We start from the raw sequence: 23129 nt of genomic DNA, 5'->3' as shown, positions 1-23129 counted from the left end.
TCTTTTTCTTTTTCATGGGAATTTCGGAGCCCCTGCTGAACGTTGCTGTTTTGGCCATTCTGATGATCTCCTGCCGGCGTCAAATTGTCTCCCGTTCCAAGTGCGTTTGTCCAGTCAAACTCAGAAAGCCCTGGCCCTGCTAAGGGTGAATTACAAGCGATGGGTGCTGTGCCTACGGTATCTCACATAGACCCTCTTCTTCCCGGTGCAAAACCAACATCCTTTTGGTCTCCGCTTGGTGCAGGCAGGTGGTGGGGACATGCAGGGGGTCCCTTTGGTTACAGCCCACTGCTGGATTATCCACCTTCCTCCGGGATGACAGCGGCCTCTAGTGCCACCCAAAGCTCCTTTGCAAAGCTCATCTGCGACCTTGTGGGTGTAGTTCGGGCGCAGGGCTCTGTGGCCACCTCTCCTCCTCCTCTCACAAGATGTCCTGCAGCCCTTCTCGGCAGGTTCTCCGGGTCTCGGGCTGCTGGGGGCCGCAGGAGATCTGGCCAGGCTGGAACGGGGCTCGGGCCATGAGCCATCTGCTGCCAAAAGGCGGGTCTGGAGGACGTGGGTCTCTCTGAAGCCATTCGTAGCGTATGAAGGCTTGGTCCCGGGAGAGACGGGACCCCCATGCAGCCCCCAGCTGGTGGCTGGCTCTCAGGTGGGGTAAGACCAGCTTCGCCCCAGAAGTTCCGCAAGGCAGATCCTAAGTCCATGTTCCCAGTTGTGCAGCCAGTTTAAAAGGACACTCCTGGATTTGAAATCTGGCCCGGTTTTGTAAAAATTATGATTTTAATTTGTCCTTCCTCTTTTTTTTTTTCCTCCCCCAGCCGCTTTGTTTATACAGTCGCATTCTGCAATTGTATTTGTTCTTCCTGTCCCTCGGGAAGGTTCCGGCAAGGTGGGAGCACTTGCCATCGGACAAGCTGTTAGAGACAGGAAACACGTCTCTCTCTTCCGGATTTTTTAATGCATTCTGAGCAGTTTTTCAGACAGATCAAGAACAGGCGTGAGGTGGGCTGGTTTTGCCAGCAGCTGTGGGGCCGCCGCCTGTGTCAGCCTGGCTTCTTGGCCCCTAAGCGTCCCCTAGAAAATGTTTTCGGATGAAGCAAGTTCACTGATGTACAAGGTAAAACGTGTCTAGCAAACATTTCTCTTTGCTGCTTCATTCCCAAGAGGAATTTATTTTTCGTTCTTCATTCCTTCGTTCTAAGGATCCAGCTGCTAATTATAGTAGCATATATTAATAATATATTAAATAACTGAATCCTCCTCCACCAGTCCCGTTCGATGAACAATTTTTGGCAAGTCCTTTTACCTCGTGATTCTTGTCCTGTCCAAATCCAGAACATGACTCCTCTAGGGTGGGCCTGGGTGCCCGATCTGTCTGTTAACCCTTATTGTCTGACAAAAAGAACAAGAAACCCTGATCTCTGTAAGAGCTAAACGTATGGAATTTGCATCCAAGGGGTATTTAAATGTCGCTTGAGAGGAACTGCTAAGACAGCGCTCACAGCTTTCTCTGCTACCACCGTGGGGTTTTTTAGTAGTATTTGACTCTTTAGTCCTTGTAAAGCTGAGTGGTCTGTGGTTCTCCTGGGAAAGGTCCCTGGGAAGCGGAGCGGTGGGATACTCCTGCAAGGCGCTGCGTGGCGAGGGATGGATTCCCGTCCACACCACGCAGCGGACAGCAGGACGTCAAGAGGAACCGAACAATCATCTGGCACCTGCTGCTGAAAGCATTTCTCTGCCAGGCTGCTGCGGCTAATCTCTTTCAGATAAAGTTGGCCTTTTTTTAAAAGGCTGCTGGTGCGGATGACGTGGGAGGGCAGGAATTCTGCTGCCCATCGGATTGTCCATGTTGGGAAGAGGCGAGGTTGCTCCCGCTGTATCAGAAATCAGGCTGCATTTTTATTTGGAAAAAAGGTCGAGGTGTGGGATGGGGGTCAGCGCTGCCGAGCCGTGTCCCCTGTAAAGAAGACGAGCAGGTGGGCTGCTGCGTGCTCAGCTGCCCGCTGCCTTTATCCAGGGGAAGGAGGGGGGGGATATTTTGGCATTTGCTTTGGGCGGAGGAGCCCGGGCTGTAGGTTGGCCTGCTAACTCCAAGCAGGAATATATGCGGGATCCTCCAGGAATGGTCAAGGGAACGGAGCAGGGACCACTTGAGCTGACCAATGTAAAAGAACGGCAGCTTGACAGCATGGAGCAAGCAGAAGGTAAAACTACCTCTCCCCGTCCCTGTCTAAATGCAAAATTTGTGTGCGATTCCTCGTTATTTACTAATTGTAACCACTGACGTGTTTCACGTATTTAATCCTGGTGTTTTAACAGCACATTCCTCTGATGGCAAGTTCTACAGGCAGGGCTCCGGTTCCATCTGGGTCCCGTCACCTGGATGTTCAGGGTATGGGCATTTACTAACTTTGACAGTTGAAATAATTCTTCTGTGTCCAAAAATGGCCATTAAACTAAAGAATGGGCCTGAAATATTTGTGGAGGTATACAGTGTGACGGTACAGCTGGGAGCTAATTTAGCATAAAGTCAGTTATTCCATTAAATTCTTTGCTCCACAGCACCGACCCGTGGATGTTGCAGGTGGAGAAGCCCAGGAAGCCAGGTGGCCACCCTGCGACTTGCGTAGGAAAAGTTTTTGAGCAAACTTCATAAACCCTCTGTCCCTGAGAACGGTGGGCACTTGAAATGACAGGATCACAGAACCGAACCAAGTGTCCGCATGCCAAGAAACTGCAATCTTAGCTCAGCAGGGAATGGCAGTCTTTTACAGGTTATTACTACTCGGTGCTGTTTTCCGTAACTGGGCTCGGGCTGGTTCTCCGGCGTCTCCCTGGGCCCTCTGCCCCAGCCGCTCGGTGGCCACTTCCACGAGGGGGCGGTGGGAGCCTGCGCCGGGCTCTCCCCAGGCCAGCACCCGGAGGGACCTCAGCTCTCCCTAGTTCAGTAGCTGAACCTTCGTTATCACCGTCAGCTCCTGCCTTCATTTTATTCCTTCCTTGAAAAAGGCAGTTTCCCAAATATGCAGATTTTTACCAAGTGATTTTTTTTTATTTATTTATTTTTATTTTTTTTCCCCCCGGGAATTTCCCGCCCTGTTTCAGACTGTGTAAACCAGCTTTTGGGAAAGCTGCGATAGGTCTCCTTGAGGTTGTTTAAAATGACAAACCGCGTTGGCTCACTTGAAAATGAGGAACACCGATAGAGGCAGGACACTCTCATCTTTGCCTTCGGTTCATTCATCAGCTGGCAGGGGATGGAGCTTCATCCCGCTGCGTTTCATGCAGCAATTTTTTTAAATGCAAAGATTGAGCCCCTGGGGACTGCAGACAGCAGCGCGCCTTGTGCCGTGCCGCAGTGACAAACTGCTCGCTGTTGTCTATTGACACTTGGTGTCCTATGCTGAACACAAACCGGTTTCAGAATATTCCAGCCTGGAAAGCTTTGCGCTTGTGACGGTCGCAACTCATGCATTCAGGAGCTGAGGGGAAGCTCGGTAGGGAAAAGGCGTTGCTGGCTTGCTTTTTATTATGTTTGCAGCACTCCTTGCTTTTCTCTTGCGGAAAAATTTCCTGGATTGTTTTGTTTGTTTGTTTGTTTTTAAGCAAGTACATTTTCCCTTTTTCTGATCTGGGTTCCCAGGAACAGCCTTCTCCAGACGGGGTAGCCAGTTTAAGGAATGTGATCGCTGTGATGTTTGTTGCCTTTTCACTTTTTACCGTGATGTTGAGCGGCATTAATTATTGCGAAGGGATATCAGTGATCATTTAAAAGCTTCCAATCTGTGCGCTGTCTCCCCCAACCCCAAACTTTGAGTTCTAGGTAGGTACCAATGCTCTGTTTGCCTCTCCTGGCAGGGAAATGCAGAGCCCCCCGGGGCCGAGGGCGAGCAGGGCCGCGGCCCCCCCCGGCCCTGCAATTAGAGCATCGCTCCTTCGCATCGCGGCGGTCCAGCCTGCAGGGGCCGTGCGGTGAGCCGGCTGCCGTAGGAACGCGGCACGCGAGCAGCAGCTCTGCTTTCTGAAGGGCGCACACACAGATGGGAAAGAACACGGCAAATCATCAAGAACCGCGTGGTGGGAAGTATTCGTAGAGCATCGGCTGCCACACGTGTAACCTCAACCCATTGTAAACATCACATCAAAGCCTGAGTTTTGAGAAGGGATAAAGGGTCCCTGTTGTTTTGATTAACAAGGGACAAAGATCACAAGTCTCTTGATCTCTCAGATCAGCACCTGAACGCGTTGAGCAAAGCAGAGCTGTTGCAAATAGAGAATTTCATCTGGTGCTTGTTAACCTGCTAATCGTGCTGTAAATAGATGACTGAAATTCAGACATTTAAACTTTCATGAGTTGAGAATTCGCAGTCCAGATTGAAACACAATGACAGCTCGCACCAGCCAGGACTAACTCGCGAGAGAAAAGCAAAGGCCTGAAAGTGGTGAATGCTCAGCCAAGCCTTTTCCAGCCAGCTGTGAAATGCTTCAAGAGCGTGATCCTGAAATCTTGTCATCCCTCTGTCCTCCGCGTATTCAGTAACTCCGCATTGTCTGGCTGTCTCTCCCCTCGTTCCCAGCTCCAACACTGGCGGAGTCTGACACGTTGTCCTTCTCCTGCCTGTTGAATGGTCTCCTCAAGTTATGGCTGGCCAACTTCTCCTGGCAGCTCCTCTAATGAGCGCTTTCAGTTGGGGTGGGCTGAGCGTAGAACGTGTTAGCGCGGGGATAAACACAGTGAAGAACTGAAAGCTGCTGCTTGCTTGGACGAGAGAGCAGGGAAGTTTCTTTTTCTGGCTGTTTCCACGTAATTGTCAGTGATTGACTTGCTGCTGGGCACACACTTTGTTATCCAGCTTAAGGAATTGTATTTCGGGAACTGCCGTCAACATTGTTGCCTGCAAAACTTGCGCTTGCTTCTCTTCCCTCCCCCGGCTGATAGATAGTTTCTTAGCCAATGGCGCATTCCCGCTTTGTGGGAAGGCATCGCTGGGATGCTGTACTTTTCCAGTTGTTTCCAGGGGAGCGGCATCAGTACCTGAGGCTTTTGCTGGGATTTTTTTCCTGTCTTCCTTTTTTCAGAGTGTGTGTATATATATTTATGTGTGTATATATGTATGTACGAGGGATAGAGACACATGTATGTACAATAAGGATTTTTGAAATTACTGCGGTGTTTGGAATAGCGCTATCGTACTCTTAAGAAAAGCTGTTCCAGACATTTTAGGGCCTGAACGCCTGTATGGCGACCCATGTGCCGAACGAGCCTTTTCGTGTGCAGGAGGCCAAAGCTCTGCCTGGCTCCCTCTGCCCGCATTCCCCAGAGCTGGGAGAACCAAAAGTCTGTCCTGGCTTCCAAGAAAACGGTCTCTGGAGTTTCTAGTGGAGTGGGTGCAGTTCAGAGTCACTCCTGAACTAGGGAGAGAGTGTGGGCTGAGATGAGAGCAGTCGGAGAGGCCAACGGAGCGGCTCCTGCCCGCGGCGCAGTTCCTCTGGCAGAGCCGCCATTGAGCATCCGTCGTCCCAGTCCGCAACCACCAGAGACCACGCGCCCTGTGGTTCCTGGCTGCCAGCTCCTGTTCCTGCTGCGGGAACGTGGCTCCATTTGGAGAAGGACCCGACGGAGCCGAGGGGAGCCCGTCATGGCTCCGGCGGGGGGAGTGCATCCCGGTTTTCGGTGTGCTGACAGCAAGGTGAAACACCTTGAATCTGCGTTGGCAAAAGGGCAGCTCCAGCAATTAATGAGCGTTTCGCTTCCTGACTTGGTGCCGAGTTTTGACGCACGTAGGTGAGTGTCTTTTGGGGAAGCGTTTTCCCGGTGCTGGGTCGCCGAAGTGTGAGAACGTGAAACTTGAGGAAGTTTTCGAGCTTGTCGGTGTTCCCTCTGGGGCCGGGTGATGTCCTTGTGCCACAGGGCTCGGCGCGGTGGTAGACGGTGGTGGCCACAAACTCTTCAATCTGTACGTGCTAGAAGGAGCTCAGGAGGAAAGGAAGGAGACCAGCGTTGTAAAAAGATTATCAGAAGCTTCTGTGTTTCTTGGATTCATCATCTGTTTTTGCTATCTGTGCACCAATTAACAGGGGATTTAAAATTCTTTTTCTGCATCGTTTACCCTTTACTTGGGAGGGATTTCGTTCCACAGTATGTTCTTTTCTTTGGCTCTGGCACAGGTTCTCTAACACACAGATTTGCTCTCGGATTCTTGGTTTACCAGCTTGTATATCCAGGCTTACTATTGCCCTGGTTTGAATCTCTCCTTCTATTAATACTTTATTGCAGCTACTTTTGCCTTGAGATGGTGATGAGCAGTCAGGATCCACCTTTCTGTCCCGATTAAAAGAGTTAACAGAGAAAATAAGTGTTTTCTTGAAAATAGGAAGAATTAAACGGGAGCCAGGTTCGTCATTCAGTTCCCAGCCTTGTTCTAGCTAATACACAAATCAGACGCTTGTGGCTCTCGTGGCAGCAGGACCCTTGTCTCTGTCTCTGGGAACTATAAACTTCTGCAGTGTTTTTGCTGACTCTCACGTACGCATCTAACAATTTATATTCTGCTGCTTTTACTTGCAACCAAAACTCTGGGAAAAATCTGTTCCGCTTTATGCGTGCCTTGAAGTTGCCGTGATGGCTGCTTTTGTTTCACTTATTCCTCGGAGAAAGCTTATTGCAAGAAGACAGAATGCACAGGACCGTTCCTTTGAAGCTCTGCTTGGATCACGTGATATTGGCTTGAATTAACGGGGTGGCACAGCCGCTGCATTTTAGCAAGCAATGTCTTTCTTGAAAACGTAATTAAAACCTCTGTGGGTTGTTTACAGGCCGCCTCCTACCCCATTTGCTGGCTGTCCCCTGCAGCTCGCTGCGATCGGCAGTTTCTCTGCGCGGGAGAGCAGTGGATGGCTCTCCCTCTGCCGCCCCAGCCACGCGCTGGCTGCAGCGGACTCGCCGTCTCCTCACCGGGAATTTGTTTTCCCTTTCTTCCTTTCTTCCACCCCGCTGAGCACACTCGAGTCCCTTAAAATGCGGCTTGTAAGCAATACGAAGCAGCGGCTAAAATTGTAAAATCTGTCTTTATCCTCCCTCCTCCCCCCAAGAAAAAAACAAAACACAGAATAAAAAAAAAAAAAACCAAGCAGAGCAAAACCGTGATTGAATTGCCAGCGGGTGCGGTGTCTGCACTTCGCCTTTGGAATATTTACAGCACAGCCACCTTCTTCCAGCCCCGGGAAAAGGCCGTGGCTGCTGACTTGCAGAAAGCAGCTATGTCGCTTGTTTCAGGAAATTCAGTTATCTCCTGTTTGTAAAATGGCTTTGGGTGCGCTCCAAGCAGCGGGGAATTGTGTAAATGGAAAGAAACCCAAAGTTAGCAATCGATAAGGGCTGCAGCCCAAACTGAGCCGCCCTGACTTGCAAAATGCGCTTTGTCTGAAGGTGAAGTCACTGCTACAGGTTGGACAGCCAAAATTGCTAACGATGTTTCAACGTATTGCTATTTTCATACAAATTCTGGGAGAGCAGAGGAAAAAAAAGTCCAGGAGGACGACGGGGTAAGAGCCAGGCGATGGTTTTTCTCCTGCTGTGTCCCAGCGGGCCGTGTCCCTGCACTCCTGTCCGGAGAGCGGTGGCTGAGCACCGAGAGCGTCGCCGAAATCGGGAACGAACTTCTTAGCGCCTGTGTAGTCTTAAAAAGCAGGCATTCTTTTCTTCGGCGCTGGGGACGTAGAATCATGGAATCATAGAATCTTCATGGTTGGAAAGGACCTTTGAGATCGTCGAGTCCAACCAAACACACACAAAAAAACCCCAAACCCCTACAATCTCTGCCTCTAGAGCATGCCCTGAAGTGCCACATCTACACGTTTCTTAAACACCTCTAGGGATGGTGACTCAACCCCCTTCCAGTGCCTGACCATCTTTCAGTAAAGTAACTCTTCTTAATATCTAACCTAAACCTCCCCTGCCGCAGCTTCAGCCCATTTCCTCTGGTCCTGTCATTATTCCCCTGGGAGAAGAGGCCAACACCCACCTCTCTGCACCCTCCTTTCAGGGAGCTGTAGAGGGCAATGAGGTCTCCCCTCAGCCTCCTCTTCTCCAAACTGAACATGCCCAGCTCCCTCAGCCTCTCCTCATACGACCTGGTCTCCAGAGCCCTCCCCAGCCTGGTCACTCTCCTCTGGACACGCTCCAGCACTTCAATGGAGGGTCTCTCCACCTGATGCGTCCACCAAATGTGAGATTCACAGGGACTTCTATCCCTACAGAACACCCGCGGTCATTACGTATTTCCAGAACTCGTTTCCGTATTCATTGCATTTCCAGAACTCATTTCCATATTCACATCACCTTGGCACATGCCCATTTAGTGCGTTAGGGGCTTCATGGCAGGTTTTGGGTGGTTCCTAGTGGTGTTCGGCGGCTGGTTTGAGCTGAGAGTAGAGGAATCTCTTTGCGTGGGTCGGGGAAGATAAATGCAGCAGCTTTTGCAACTCCCCCAGTTATTTTGCAAGTTTGTTATCGGTCCCTCCAGTCCCTTCGAGGATGTGGTGTTCGTCGCTGTTTCTCTTCACAAGGAGTCACATTTACCTGTTTGCCAGACTCAGTCCCTGGCCGTAACAAGAGGAGGGACGTGTTGCAGCGCTGCTCCGGCAAAGCCCTGCCGAAAGCGGCCGCGGCTCGGCACCGGTGCGCCCGGCCTCTGCTCGGCGGCTGCTGCTCACCTCTGCCTGGATTTCCCTCGCCTGTTTTTGAAACTATTTTGAAAATCTGTTTTGTCCTCTCCCACATCCAGCGGCGGGGAGTGCAGTGTTCCGTTCTTCTGTGGGTAAAAGCACTCCAGCTGCGTGGTCGCGCATTGCTCTCGCATACTGCGTCTCTCCGTGCGGCTTGTACGGGCCGAGTCCCTCCTCGGGCAAAGGCAGGTCTCACCTTCCCTCCTCCACTTCCCATCGGATGTCCGGAGCTCCCACACGCCTCTGTCCTCCTTGCAGAGTATGAGATGTAAATTCCACTGATTCAAAGCCGTTGCAGTAAACTCTCTGCCTTACTTAGCTACAAATTTATTTGGTTTATCTGTTTCAGGAACTATTTTTATTTTTTTCACTACTGCTCTGAACTTAATTTGCAGTATATTTTGCAAATGTATTCTTCCTGTAGGTGGCTTATTACTTCTGGATGCGGTGCAAATAGCGGCCATTCTGCTTGTGTCAAAAGCTGCAGAAAATGCTTATTGTTTCCTTAATGTGCCATTACCTGGGTAGCACATATATGCGCGGCGTAAAGGAGAGCAGAAGAGAACTACTTGGCTGCAAAATTAGGAGTTGCGCAGCTTTCGCTCATCAAATAGCAGCTTTTTCTGTTCGTGAAACGGCGAATTCTTGGGAGGCAATCATCCCTCTGAACGTGAGGCGCGTCCCGCCTTGGCGTATCCATCACAGCTCCCGCGTCTGTCTGCATAATCGATGGGAAGCGCCGAGCTCCTCTGCAGCGCATTCACATCATCTCTGCCAGAGGCTCTTTCTGAAGGTGATAAATGGCGCCCTGGAAGTGCGGTTCGGTGAGTCCGGCCAGCTCAGATGGAGACGTCTCCATCGCAGCCGGCTCCCGGGGCAGGATTCAGCTCCTGCGGCACCGGCAGCTCCCGCACCGACGATCCATCTTTCCTGCTCTCCTTGTCCTCTTTGGACATGAGGGGAGTTCGGGGCATGATTTATCGGGTTAAATACACCAGTTTTAGGTGAGAGGCTCCCACGTGTGCCCCACCAACACTTGCGGCGCGAGGTGGCCGGCTCCTGTGGGCGTACCTGGGGTAGTTGGAGGAGCCCCCGTAAGGGGGGCGCTGGGGGTCGGGCTGCCTCGGGCACAGCTGAATCGGCACTGAAACGGGAGCGGGAAGGGCGATAAAAGCCATCTTAGAACGATCCAGTTTTTGTGATTCTTTGAGGTTTTGCCATAGCGCAGCGAAGTTACTAATCTTCCTAAAAACGGTCTTCGCTTCCTGGATCAGATGCAAAATCTGTTCAGCCCGTTGCCTTTTCCGTGAAAGTGATCTGTAGTGGAGACCCAGGAAAAGAGTCTAAGGACAAAGTAAGCGTATTCCTTGATAGATCTTCATCCCGCGCTTGGCTAATTATTCCTTGACCGTGTCTTTGATACCCTGTTAACCTGTGGCAGTGATAGCCCTACAAAAGAGCGCTGCGCTTCAGGCACCCTCATGCCTGTACGGCGAGACAGGGTTAATAATCATTCCCCATTAACCAGGCTGAAGCGTCCAATCTAATGGATCGTTTCTGAGACGGGAGCCACTCCACCAGTATGGAAATCAGCGCTACTGCGGTGCCCTCCCCGACTGCGGGAGCACTGCCCGGTTCCTCTCCAGCGCATCCGCAGTGAATGCCGCTGCAGAGAATTCCGTTTATGCATTTTCATGTGAATAATTCTTTAGAAATCCCCTCGGTTTAATGAAATCTAGTGGTGGCCAGCTCTGTATTTTAACAGCGTGCTTTTCAGTATTACGGCACTGCGTCTGCTCCGCTGTGTGAAGGTCGTTTCTTTAATTTCGTAGCTTTTCTCCAAGGTGTTTTGTCTTTATGAGACGCCTGCAGTTCAGCCGGTTTCTGGCATGATGGATTTCATATTGATGAAGACAGCAGATTGCAGGAATATGATCATGACTATAATGACAGGAAGGAGGGTCTGAGGAATGTGCCAGTGCAGGATTTCTGCTCTGGAGATCTTTATCTGAGTGAGAGGTGGTTTGTTTTTCTTTTCCTAATGATGCAATAAGACATAGAACGGGGCAAATAATAGACTGAATAGTTGCACCTTTTTTTAACAGAGTATGTCCGACACTAAAGAGTTTATATAGAGACTACGGAGAACGTAATGCGAGCATTTGTGTATCGTCTGCTCACAGAAAAGTTGTCCCAAAGCAGAAGATGACAGTAGTCTTGGTAGATGGAACTAAAATGATCCTTGTCCATATGAAAGAGAATAATATCTCAGCTCTGGAGCTCGCAGAGAGCATCTCTTTTTATTTTAACCTCTTCTGCCCCTTTTGTTTTCAGGTCATATCTGACTCCGGTGCGGGATGAGGAAGCAGAATCACTGAGGAAGGCGCGATCCAGGCAGGCCCGGCAGACTCGCAGGTCTACACAGGTAAAAAATGGAAATACTCACGTTCATCTGTAGGATGAAGAGAAGCGATGTATAAAGAGGCAAGATTTACTTCTGCTCTTCCATTACGACTTCGGACGAGGGGATCATAGAATCTTCATGGTTGGAAAGGACCTTTGAGATCATCGAGTCCAACCATACACACACACACACAAAAAAAACCCAAACCAACCAACCAAAAAAATCCCAACAACCTACAATCTCTGCCACTAGAGCATGCCCTGAAGTGCCACATCTAGACGTTTCTTAAACACCTCTAGGGATGGTGACTCAACCCCCTCCCTGGGCAGCTGTTCCAGTGCCTGACCACTCTTGCAGTAAAGTAATTCTTCCTGATATCTAACCTAAACCTCCCCTGCCGCAGCTTCAGCCCATTTCCTCTGGTCCTGTCATTATTCCCCTGGGAGAAGAGGCCAACACCCCCCTCTCTGCACCCTCTGAAAGGTGTAGAGGCTGTAGAGGGCAATGAGGTCTCCCCTCAGCCTCCTCTTCTCCAAGCTGAACATGCCCAGCTCCCTCGGCCTCTCCTCGTATGACTTGGGGATGTCTACCCTCGCTGTGGTGGGGAGGTTCTGGCAAGAGTTCCTGCAAACAGTTATTACAAAATACTCCCCCGAGCACACGCGAGTTAGTTAGATTTCCAAGTTCTCCAAGCCTTTTAGTTTGTAGCTTGATCGCGCGTATTTGGGTTGCTTTGAGTCAGTGATCAGGGAGGTACGCTGAGAAATGCGTTAAAGGCAACAGAACTCTCTTCTTTCTGTCAGCGTGAAGGTAAAATGTTGGCCTGGCCAGGTATAAGGCAGACATAATGCTGAGAGATATGGTTTAGTGATGGTTTTTGTCAGAGTTCAGTTGACGGTTGGACTAGATGATCTGAAGGGTCCCTTCCAACCCAGGCAATTCTATGGTTCTGCGATTCTAAGTCTGCTGGGCATTTCAAACTCACCCGGAAGACTTGAGATCGAATTGCGTACGTTTAAAAATTCTCTCTCTCATTTTCTCTCAGGGTGTGACACTGACAGACCTTCAGGAGGCCGAGCGGACCTTCAGCCGGTCTCGGGCAGAACGACAAGCCCAGGAGCAGCAGAGCGAGAAGGCTGAGAGCACGGAGCCTGCTGGGGACAGCAGCGAGAGGCAGGAGACCCGGTCCCGGTGGAGCAGAAATACAGACGAGGAGGTGATCCTCCTGGCCTCGCTTCTCATTGTTTCAGAGCTAATGAAACCATTTAGGATAGCTGAGTTATCGGGAGAAATTCCTTGGGGGATCTCTTCATTTTGCGGGGGGCAGGCTTGCTGGAGAGCAGTAGTGTTGAGGAGCGGTGCCTCACCTCAGCGGTCGGCACGAGGGACGCCATGTGTACGTCTTAGAGGTTACCTGTTCCTTTGCTCTCCGCTGGGAGCTTCACTTTTCTGTCTCTTGGCAGAAAATAAAACCGTGTAAATGACAGAAAGTGGAATGAGAAGGCTAATGATAGAAGTGTGGCCTGGATCCATCCCCGCAGTGCAGGCTGGACTAAGGCTTTGTGTTCACGTTTTTTCCACAGATGTTCCGAGTGTAATGGAAAGCTAGAGAGACCGCTCTCCTCCCCCTGCCATCGCTTCTGGCTTTTTACTCTAACAACTGATTGGTTTCTATCAGATAACTGGTTTATCCTGCCATTGGCAGTAGGGACAAAGAGATTGATCCCCGACTTCCCAGCAACGGGAAGTGCTCTCACGTTGTAGCTGTGCAGTGCCGTTAGCTCTTCATCCCAGTCTGATGGAATGGAGCTGATCTGGCAGGTAGAGGTGATCGCTTCCAGCGGCAGTGAAGGAAACATTACGCTCTAAAAGATTACCCAGTTCCCTGAAATCCCAAAGCTGCTAGTTCCTTTCCATTCTGATAACTTTTTGTTATGGTTCTTTGTTTATAGACTGTCTATCGGCGATTAAGGTGCCCAGTACAACCAGACAAACCTACGACACCTGTATCTCCTTCGACGTCAACACCTCTCCTTTATACAAGTTCATACCTGTCTCGAACAAATAAGTATCTAGGTCTTGACTCGGTGAATCCGTCTGACTTCAGAGGTGCAGCCACAGAGATGGAGAAGAATGGTGTGTACCTGGGAGAGTGGAGAACAGTCGAAGCTCGGGGGTTTTCGTGGCTTTTAGAGCTTTCAGCGTGTCCAGACAGACAATAAGTTTTACTTGTTATTCTGAGGGGAGCGGTATGGGGAGCTGCCATCTCACCAACCAAATGTTCGTTGTTTAAATGGAAGTCCTAATGTAGGATACAGCCTATTGCTTCCAACGGAAAGGGACAAAAGGATGTTTTCCATTTTGGATAAGTAAATGAGATAGTAATCCATGGAGCCTTTAGATCTTAGAGCTGGGGGGGAGCGATTCCGCTGGCACGGTTTGTCCTCAGACTAGGAGTAAGTTGGGATGATTTGGGGAGAGCTGACAGCCAGGGTAACCTCTGTGGGCTCTGATAAAGGAAGGAGTGGGAGTAACCAGATGTAGTAGGGCACTGAGATGCCATTTCTTTTGGTTTAATAACTCCTTTGTGATACAACACAAGCCAAGATCACCTTGATTGGCTCAAAAAGAACCCCAGTATCTTAGCAAGAGCACAGATGGAAATCACTGAAACCAAAGCAGTCTTTCTTTACTTGGCCAGAGTGTGAAGATCAGGATTTAGACGACAGATCTCTGAACAAACAGTCAATCCGAGAGAGGCGGCGGCCAAAAGAGAGACGAAGAGGCACCGGCATCATTTTCTCGACAAAAGATGTAAGTTTGAGTTCTTTAGAGCAGAGAAACTCATTATGTCATATTCAGGGTGAATTTTCTTCCAGTTCCAAGCTTCAGATTTTTTTTCCACGTCAGTTGATTTCCCGTTAGTCTCCTTCCCTCTCCAGTTTCAGACTGGCACTTCCAAAGGGATCGCATCCCTGTCTGGGCCATGTAAAACCCGGGCAGCAGCTCTGGGAAGCCATAAATCAGTGTGATCCTTGCAGAATTGTGAAAGAGCTCACAGGGGAGAAGAGAGATTTGAAGTTTAGTTTCTTTGGAAGAAGGAGGTCACGAGCCACTGGAATTGTTTTCAAATTCCTCGGAGCCCAAATTTGGCTGTGCTTTAGGCCCCCTAAAAGGAAGACAATGAGGAGTAAAACCTGTGTCTGGATCCCCTGCCCAGCGCCCGAGAACACACACAGCATAAGCGCAGGAGAGCTGTCTGTGTCGTTTCACTTAGTCCTCGTTTCAAAAGGGTTTCTTCAGCCTGAGGGAGGCAACCCAGCCCCCCGGACCTTGGGTGGAGACTCAGGCAGGAAAATAGATCACCTTTTTCAGGAGGCGGCGTTATGAAATCACGGTTAAGAAGCCTGCAACAATTGTAGCCCAGCTACGGATGTAGAAGCCTTCCTCACACACCTCGGGGGTACAGACCTCCTGCACACCACAGTGCAAGAAGACCCCAGCGGTCCTTCCCGCGGTGACAGTAGATACGTTGAATATTTGGCATTACAGACTAGTTGAATGGCCCTGCTGGAAACCTCAGAATTTCTATTGAAAAACTTGCCACAAACACCCCCTTTTTATTATTTTCAAATGATTCTTACATTTTTTTTCACTTGCATGCCAAATCCGATTTTTTTTTTCCCTTATTGTTTTTTTAGTTAAATGCTTTACAGCTTTCCCAGTCGCCTGCTGGATCGTTGTAGCAATATTACCAGCTTCGGAACAGAAAGCAAAGCACTTCTCAGAGTTATGGTTCATTTCCCTGTTGTCTCGATACGCAAGTGCAGCCACACCTTCTGAAACACCTCGGGTTCAGTACGGAGGCAGATGTGATGCCAAGGGTTTACCACTGCTCCGTCAAAACCCTGGGGCTGTCGCAGAGCGGCAGTGGGTTACAGAGAGGCTGCGAAAGTGCAAGCTGTCCAGGATGACGAGTCTTTCCTCCCGGAGTCTAGTTGAAGTGGAGCCCAGTTCTGGGCTCCCCGGTTGCAGAAGGCCAGGGAACTGCTGGAGAGGTGACAACAAAGGGCCACCAAGATGCTGAGGGGACTGGAACATCTCTCTGATGAAGAAAGGCTGAGGGATTTGGGTCTCTTCAGTCTGGAAAAAAGACGGCTGAGGGGGGATCTTATCAACGCTGATAAATACTGAAAGGGGGGGTGTCAAGAGGATGGGGCCAGGCTCTTCTCAGTGGTGTCCGGGGACAGGACAAGGGGCAACGGGCACAAACTTGACCATGGGAAGTTCCATCTCAACATGAGGAGGAACTTCTTTGCTGTGAGGGTGGCAGAGCCCTGGCACAGGCTGCCCAGAGAGGTGGTGGAGTCTCCATCTCTGGAGACATCCCAAACCCGCCTGGACGCGTTCCTGTGCCACCTGCTCTGGGTGACCCTGCTCTGGCAGGGGATGGGACTGGGTGATCCCCGGAGGTCCCTTCCCACCCCCACCATTCTGGGATTCTGTGTAATATTCTTTGAAAGTCAATATGATGTCAACATTTCAGATATGCAGCCTTCCCACATGTCGTGTTTGTTCCCTAAGTCTGTGAAGGAGTGTTGCTCCTCCTACTTGACTCTTCAGGAGCATCCAAATTGCAGTGGCCATCTCAGGAGAGTAATTCTGTCCCCAGTACCAAGATCTTCTAAATGGCCATTAGGTTACCAAACCTTACCTGATTCTCAGCCCAAAGCACCCAGACTGGCATTTCTTTGGAAAGGCTTGGTCTTAGCTTTAGCATCAAATCCTAAGCGATACATTGTCTTCCTGTGATAAAATTCTGTTGTCTCCAAGGCTGCCTGATTATATTGTTTGCTTTTCATCCTAGGATGATGATGAAGTTGATGGAAATGAGGAGGTGAAGGAAACTCGGGTAAGTGAAAACATCAGTCTGAATAGTTGGTGCTTCACTCTTGAGCGATGCTGGCAAGAAGTCTTCTATGGCTTTGCTTTTGTTGATACAAGAGGTTCAGGCTCTGTTCCGGAGCTGGTACGAGCTGGGCGGTGGTTGTGAGTGGCAAATTGCTTACTGATTTCTCGTCTGAAAGAGAAAGAATAGCCACAGAGTGGCCTGAGTTCACAAGCTGGCTCTTTGGGAGCTGCCTGGGTAGTTCTCAGACCTGGAGGGACGGGAGCGGGAGCAGGGGTGAGGGCCTTGCCGAGAGCGCTGTCAGGAGCTGCGCTGGCGGGGGACCGCGGCTGTCAGGTGTCTCCAGGAAGGTGCGTGACCTTCTGTCTCAGAATCGTCCTGATGCTGTTGTTGTGGACAGTATGTTTTGTACGTCTAAAATCTGCGCTTTTGTCGCCTCCTGGATTTGTTTTCGTGTGGGAAATGGTCTTGGCAAGCACCACATCAGAGATTGGTCGTTGTTGCCCTGTTCTTGCAATAGTCTCATTATCCTTCGAGGCCCTTTCTTTCCTTTGTAATAATTATTGAGTCCTTCCAAATTGCCTTGGTTTCTTTTGGTTTTGTCTGTCTTTGGCTAAAACACATTTGAGCCTGATGCCGTGACTTACTCAGACAATGCGAAAGCCAGATACATTTCCAAACTATTAAAGCATGATGTGCAAGAGCCGGGAAAAATAGCAAATTTAAAGTTGCATAGGGGTCAGCCGGCTCGTGTGACGTTTAATCTTTGCCAGCAAACGTTGAACTTACGGTAGGCTTTCCACATACTTTGCAATTCAACAGAGCGATTGAAGCATCATTTTATTGAAAAGTTGACTGTTTTTTTCCTGAAAATCTTCAGTAACGCTCTTCAGAGTATATTTTGGTTTTTTTTCTGCCATACACGGTCAAAATGGGGCAAAGTCATGGTGAGCCTTGTGAGGAGCAGAGACTCATGCGGTGCTGGGATGGCTTTTAGCATGCGCTTATCTGTCGGTGCCAGGTTTTGCTTTCCCAGTGCTTACTTTGGAACGTGAAAAGCGGGATATTCCTTCCCGGGGAAGCACCACCTGCTTCGAGTAGCCCAGCTCTTCCCACAGCAGTTTCTGTTCATAGCGGTACGCAGCTTCGTTAAATCTTCCACTTAACCCTGCAGGAAAGATTCAGCCATTATTGTCCTCAAAATCGATTTGACATGTCTGCCATCTCACAGTAAGAGTGAAGGAGGGATATTTTGTGATGTGTAAAAAGTAATGTCCCGAAAGTGGAGGGCTCGGAGCCTTCCTCAGCTGGAATGGAGAGGCCACGGCACAGCTGCAGCCTGCTCAGCACCGCGCTCCACCGGGACACGGGGCCATAAACCAGTGGGATCGAGGGGGTTGCTAGGACTCCTGTGGCTCCCAGTGGAATCACAGAATGGTTTGGGTGGGAAGAGACCTTAAAGATCATCCAGTGGCACCCCCTGCCCTGGGCAGGGACACCTCCCACCAGCCCAGGTTGCTCCAAGCCCCGTCCAACCTGGCCTTGAACCCCTCCAGGGATGGGGCAGCCACAGCTTCTCTGGGCAACCTGGGCCAGTCCCTCACCACCCTTATAGTGAAATATTTCTTCCTGATATCCAGTCTAAATCTACACTTTTCCAGTTTAAAACTGTTACCCCTTGTCCTATCACTACATGCACTTGTAAAAAGTCCCTCTCGAGCTCTCTTGTAGGGCCCCTTTAGGGACTGGAAGGGGCTGGAAGGTCTCCCCGCAGCCTTCTCTTCTCCGGGCTGAACCCCCCCAGCTCTCTCAGCCTGTCCCCACAGCAGAGGGGCTCCAGCCCTCCCAGCAGCTCCGGGGCCTCCTCTGGCCCCGCTCCAACAGCTCCGTGTCCTTCTGCTGTTGGTGCCCCAGCGCTGGAGGCAGCACTGCAGGGGGGTCTCACAGAGCAGAGCAGAGGGGCAGAATCCCCCCCTCGCCCTGCTGCCCACGCTGCTGGGGGTGCAGCCCAGGCTGCGGGGGGTTTCTGGGCTGCCAGCGCATGTTGCCAGGGCGTGTGGAGCTTCTCACCCACCAACACCCCCAAGTTCTTCTCCTCAGGGCTGCTCTCCATCCTTCATCCCCCAGCCTGGATTTGGGCTTGGGATTGCCCCAACCCACATGCAGGTCCTTGCACTTGGCCTGCTTGAACTTCATGAGGTTGGCATGAGCCCACCTCTCCAGCCTGTCCAGGTCCCTCTGGATGGCATCCCCTCCCTCCAGTGTGTCGACTGCGCTATACAGCTTGGTGGCGTTGGCAAACTTGCCTAGTGTCCACTCAGCCCTGCTGTCCATGTCACCGACAAAGATGTTAAACAGCACTGGTCCCAGTACTGACCCCTGAAGAACACCACTCATCACCGGTTTCCACTTGGACATTGAGCCATTGACCGCAACCCTTTGCGTGCGGCCATCCAGCCAGTTCCTTATCCACCGAGTGGTCCATCCATCAAATCCACGCCTTTCCAATTTAGAGACCAGGATGTTGTGCAGGACAGTGTCAAACGCTTTGCACAAGTCCAGGTAGCAATGTCGGTTGCTCTCCCCTTATCCACCGATGCTGTAACGCACTCATAGAAGGTTACTAAATTTGCCAGGCACGATTTGCCGTTAGTGAAGCCATGTTGGCTGTCACCAGTCACCTCCTTCTTTTCCATGTGCCTTAGCAGAGTTTCCACGAGGATCTGCTCCATGATCTTGCTGGGCACAGAGGTGAGACGGACCGGCCTGTAGTTCCCCGGGTCTTCCTTGTTTCCCTTTTTGAAAATGGGGGTTCTGTTTCCCCTTTTCCAGTCAGCAGGAACTTCACCAGACTGCCACGACTTTTCTAATAACAATAATAATAGGGACACCTTGTTTCCAGCAGTCGTGTTTTGGACTTGCTGGGAATGTCTTGTTCTGGGAAGCTGTCCCACATTAGCTAAATTAAGACAAAAGAGTATCTGAGGCTGCAGGTTTGGAGGCCTCCTGGAGTCCAGTCCTGAAACTGCTGAAAACTGTTGAGCGCAGTCCTCACCGCTCCCGCTAAGGGCGAGCTGCACTGCGTAAGAACCCACCAGACGTTGCTGACCAAAAATTAGGGGTCACCCAGTCTCTTACAATTAGCGATTCTGGTTTTCCACAAATAATTGGCAAGCAATTCTTTTGTCTTATACTTCCCGTAACTTCCTTGAGGGTTCCCATCTAACAGCAGAGCACCTTCCCTTCAAGCCCCTTGGTCCCTTTGCGCACGTGCTTTGTGGGAACAGTCCCCCGTTTTTCTTACGCACCTGATGTACGTTAGACCCTGCTTTGGACTCTCCTTCCACTCTGGCGCTGTTTTTCCCATTCTCCCAGTCCTCTTGTTTTCATCCAGTTTCCAGTTCGTTTTCTTTACTGCGTGCCTCCAGCATCATGTCGCTTTGATCAGTTTTCCCTGGTTTATTTTACATCCAGATCAGAGAGGTTTCTGCCCTGCGGACTGACCGTCAGTTTGGCAAGAATCACGGAGCAGCTCCTGGTACAATTAATAATCATTAATTCATCAATAATAATTCTAGCATGGCAGGTGCCACCATCAGACGTGAATTTGAACGCTCTGAAGTGTCCCGTTTTAGTTGCAGACCCCCAAAGACTCTCCGGATTTTAGGCGAGCGGTTCTTTTTTGCCTGCAGTGTTTATATCTTGGCTGATATTAGGCAGATTTTCATTTCCAAGCCCTACTCCAATTCCCTCCAAACTCCGCAACGCTGGAGTTTAGCGAAGGAAAGGTAAATGCAGTTTTTGGAAAAAAAAAAAAAAAAAAAGGAGCGAATACATGTTGTTCTAAGCCTCAGAAGTGGATGAATTCTTCTGGCTGAAGCGTATGAGCACCAGCGTGGGAAACCAGCCCAGAGGCTTTGGCAGAGTTTTGGGCAACTGCGAGCAGTCTCGTAACGGGATGTGTCAGGAACCTTCATGTGCTCTGCTACCGACCCCCCCGCTCTCCTTGGGATGCAGCCTGCTTGGATGCGTTGTGGAAAGTTGGAAGAGCAGACAAAGTTTTATTGTGGAATAAATGTTTAAGGGCACAAGGACTTCAGCTGGAAAAAGCCTCCAGGGAAGCAGCTTTAGGAGAGCGCATTGCCTGGTTCCGCTGGGAAGGATTTGTTCGGTCTGGGGAGTCCTGAGCTCAAACCAGAGCTGGGGAAAAAAGCTTGGCCACAGTCTAGTCTCTGTTTCTCAGAAAGTAAAAATAGCAAGAGTCCGAAGGACCGTGTCAGGCCCAGGCTGAGCAGGGTGGGTAGGCTGCCATTGGGAGCCCCTGCAAGCCACGGACCGTGAAACATCAGCAGGAATTGAGCCGTGGTGGGGCCACGCAGTGTGGGTACAGCGCAGCCGGTGCAGACACCAGTCAGTGGGTCTGGTTTGGGATGCGGCGATTGAAAGGTAACGCTGAAGACTGAAGAGAATAATCCGGTGTTAGAATGGTCCGAGACCCCCCCTGCAGTGCTGCCTCCAGCGCTGGGGCACCAACAGCAGAAGGACACGGAGCTGTTGGAGCGGGGCCGGAGGAGGCCCCGGAGATGCTGGCAGGGCTGGAGCCCCTCTGCTGTGGGGACAGGCTGAGAGAGTTGGGGGGGTTCAGCCTGGGGAAGAGAAGGCTCCGCGGAGACCTTCCAGCCCCTTCCAGTCCCTAAAGGGGCTCCAGGAAAGCTGGGGAGGGACTCTGGAGCAGGGAGGGGAGCCACGGGACAAGGGGGAACTGTTTTACACTGAAAGAGGGGAGATTTAGATCAGATGTGAGGCAGAAATTCTTGGCTGTGAGGGCGGTGAGCCCCCGGCCCAGGGTGCCCAGAGAAGCTGTGGCTGCCCCATCCCTGGAGGGGTTCAAGGCCAGGTTGGACGGGGCTTGGAGCGACCTGGGCTGGTGGGAGGTGTCCCTGCCCAGGGCAGGGGGTGGCACTGGGTGGCCTTTAAGGTCCCTTCCCACCCAAACCATTCTGTGGGTCTATGATGTTACGTTTTGGAGAGGGTTTCCCTCATCCCTGGCTCTTCTGCCATTGACTTACACCTGACTTCTGCCGTTGCTATTACACAGCAGGAGAAACTGGGAACATATTTAGAAGAGTATTTTAAATGACATATCATAGTAACAGAAGTAGAAAAATGTTTGTAATCATTTAAAGAATTTTATCTCCTTGCATTTCTCTTTAGTGGCATTACAAATGCGCCTCACCCGAGTGTTAGATGGTTCATCAAGGGAAAGCTTGAAATACAGGGGAACGCTCTGAGTGTCGTCTGGGTAAAGTCACAATTTCTGGGCAGTAAAAGTGTCAAAGAAAACATCTGTTCTCATGAACTTCCTCTAGGATAGTCTGTATAGCACAGTATAAAACCCAGACACATTAATGGAATTAACTCCTATAGGAGTTAGGAATAACAGGAATATAGGCAGGAATAACACCGAAACGTGTGATTATGGATTGCAGTCACAGTAACTGTATTAAGTAGGCTCCATTCTTGTCTCCCTATGCTTTGATTTACGAAACCCAAGTATTTTAAATTTAAATAGTATTTTAAATTCTGCAAAACACCGTTCAAGCCCACTCTGTTCTGTAAATATTACGTGTTCTGCCTAATTGTACTGTTCCCATGAAATCACCAGATGCAACTGGATACTAATAAAAACTAAATCTCTGCCTTAGAAGGGCTGAATTTTTAAGCTTGATTCCATGAATTCTAAGGGAAGACCAATGAACTGGAAAATTCCTTATGCAAACTGAATGTCTTAATGTTATAGCTGTTGTAGAGTTATAACTTAGGAGTCCTGATTTTGGTATGTTCTATTGCTCACCTCTACTGTTGCTTTTAGTGGCATTTTATCTTCCCCAGAGACTGCCAGTTTAGCTTTTGTAATCACGCGGTTTGCCTTTTTTTAAAAGATGGATTTGATAAACAGCTAAAAGATCCAAAGTATTTTTAATTAGTGTTTTGTGACTTGCCTTTCGTAGCCAGACCGTGCGTATTGACCAAGTGCAAAGTTCTGCACCTGGCTCATGGCAGTCCCGGACACAAATCCAGGCTGGGCAGAAAATGGCTGGAGAGCAGCCCTGAGGAGAAGAACTTGGGAGTGCTGGTGGAGGAGAAGCTCCACACACCCCAGCAACGTGCACTGACAGCCCAGAAACCCCCCGCAGCTGGGCTGCATCCCCAGCAGCGTGGGCAGCAGGGCGAGGGGGGGATTCTGCCCCTCTGCTCCGCTCCGTGAGACCCCCCTGCAGTGCTGCCTCCAGCGCTGGGGCACCAACAGCAGAAGGAGACGGAGCTGTTGGAGCGGAGCCGGAGGAGGCCCCGGAGATGCTGGGAGGGCTGGAGCCCCTCTGCTGTGGGGACAGGCTGAGAGAGCTGGGGGGGTTCAGCCTGGAGAAGAGAAGGCTCCGGGGAGACCTTCCAGCCCCTTCCAGTCCCTAAAGGGGCTCCAGGAAAGCTGGGGAGGGACTCTGGAGCAGGGAGGGGAGCCATGGGACGAGGGGGAAGGGTTTTACACTGGAAGAGGGGAGATTTAGATGAGATCTGAGGAAGAAATTCTTTGCTGTGAGGGTGGTGAGCCCCTGGCCCAGGTTGCCCAGAGAAGCTGTGGCTGCCCCATCCCTGGAGGGGTTCAAGGCCAGGTTGGACGGGGCTTGGAGCGACCTGGGCTGGTGGGAGGTGTCCCTGCCCAGGGCAGGGGGTGCCACTGGATGATCTTTAAGGTCTCTTCCCACCCAAACCATTCTGTGATTCCACTGGGAGCCACAGGAGTCCTAGCAACCCCCTCGATCCCACTGGTTTATGGCCCCGTGTCCCGGCGGAGCGCGGTGCTGCGCAGGCTGCAGCCTGTGGCCTCTCCATTCCAGCTGAGGAAGGCTCCGAGCCCTCCACTTTCGGGACGCAGATTGCCTAATATGGTAAGGTATGTCTTCCCGGGCAGCGCTGTTTGCTGAGATACAAGGGAAAGTTGACTTATAAAAGGGAACGAAATAGGTGAACTTCTTGCTGGCTGATAAGAAAGTAAAATCTTTTCACGGAAATAGCGCTGTGTGGTGCTGT

General features: G+C 50.6%; 1 protein-coding gene across 5 annotated transcripts in view; it reads left to right on the top strand.

Annotated features, from left to right (window-relative positions):
* Positions 1-23129, top strand: part of PPP1R12B (protein phosphatase 1 regulatory subunit 12B) — a 135127-nt gene that overhangs the window by 69796 nt on the left and 42202 nt on the right. For all 5 annotated transcript variants that reach the window (XM_063356807.1, XM_063356808.1, XM_063356809.1 and 2 more), the window contains 5 exons: positions 11062-11152; positions 12177-12347; positions 13084-13267; positions 13833-13945; positions 15999-16043. In XM_063356807.1, the coding sequence (XP_063212877.1) occupies positions 11062-11152; positions 12177-12347; positions 13084-13267; positions 13833-13945; positions 15999-16043 (604 nt within the window). The remainder of the gene's footprint in view (positions 1-11061; positions 11153-12176; positions 12348-13083; positions 13268-13832; positions 13946-15998; positions 16044-23129) is intronic.

The sequence above is a fragment of the Chroicocephalus ridibundus genome, chromosome 20 (genome assembly GCF_963924245.1).
Source record: "Chroicocephalus ridibundus chromosome 20, bChrRid1.1, whole genome shotgun sequence".
In the NCBI taxonomy this organism is placed as follows: domain Eukaryota; kingdom Metazoa; phylum Chordata; class Aves; order Charadriiformes; family Laridae; genus Chroicocephalus; species Chroicocephalus ridibundus.
This window is presented reverse-complemented; position numbering and strand designations above follow the sequence as displayed.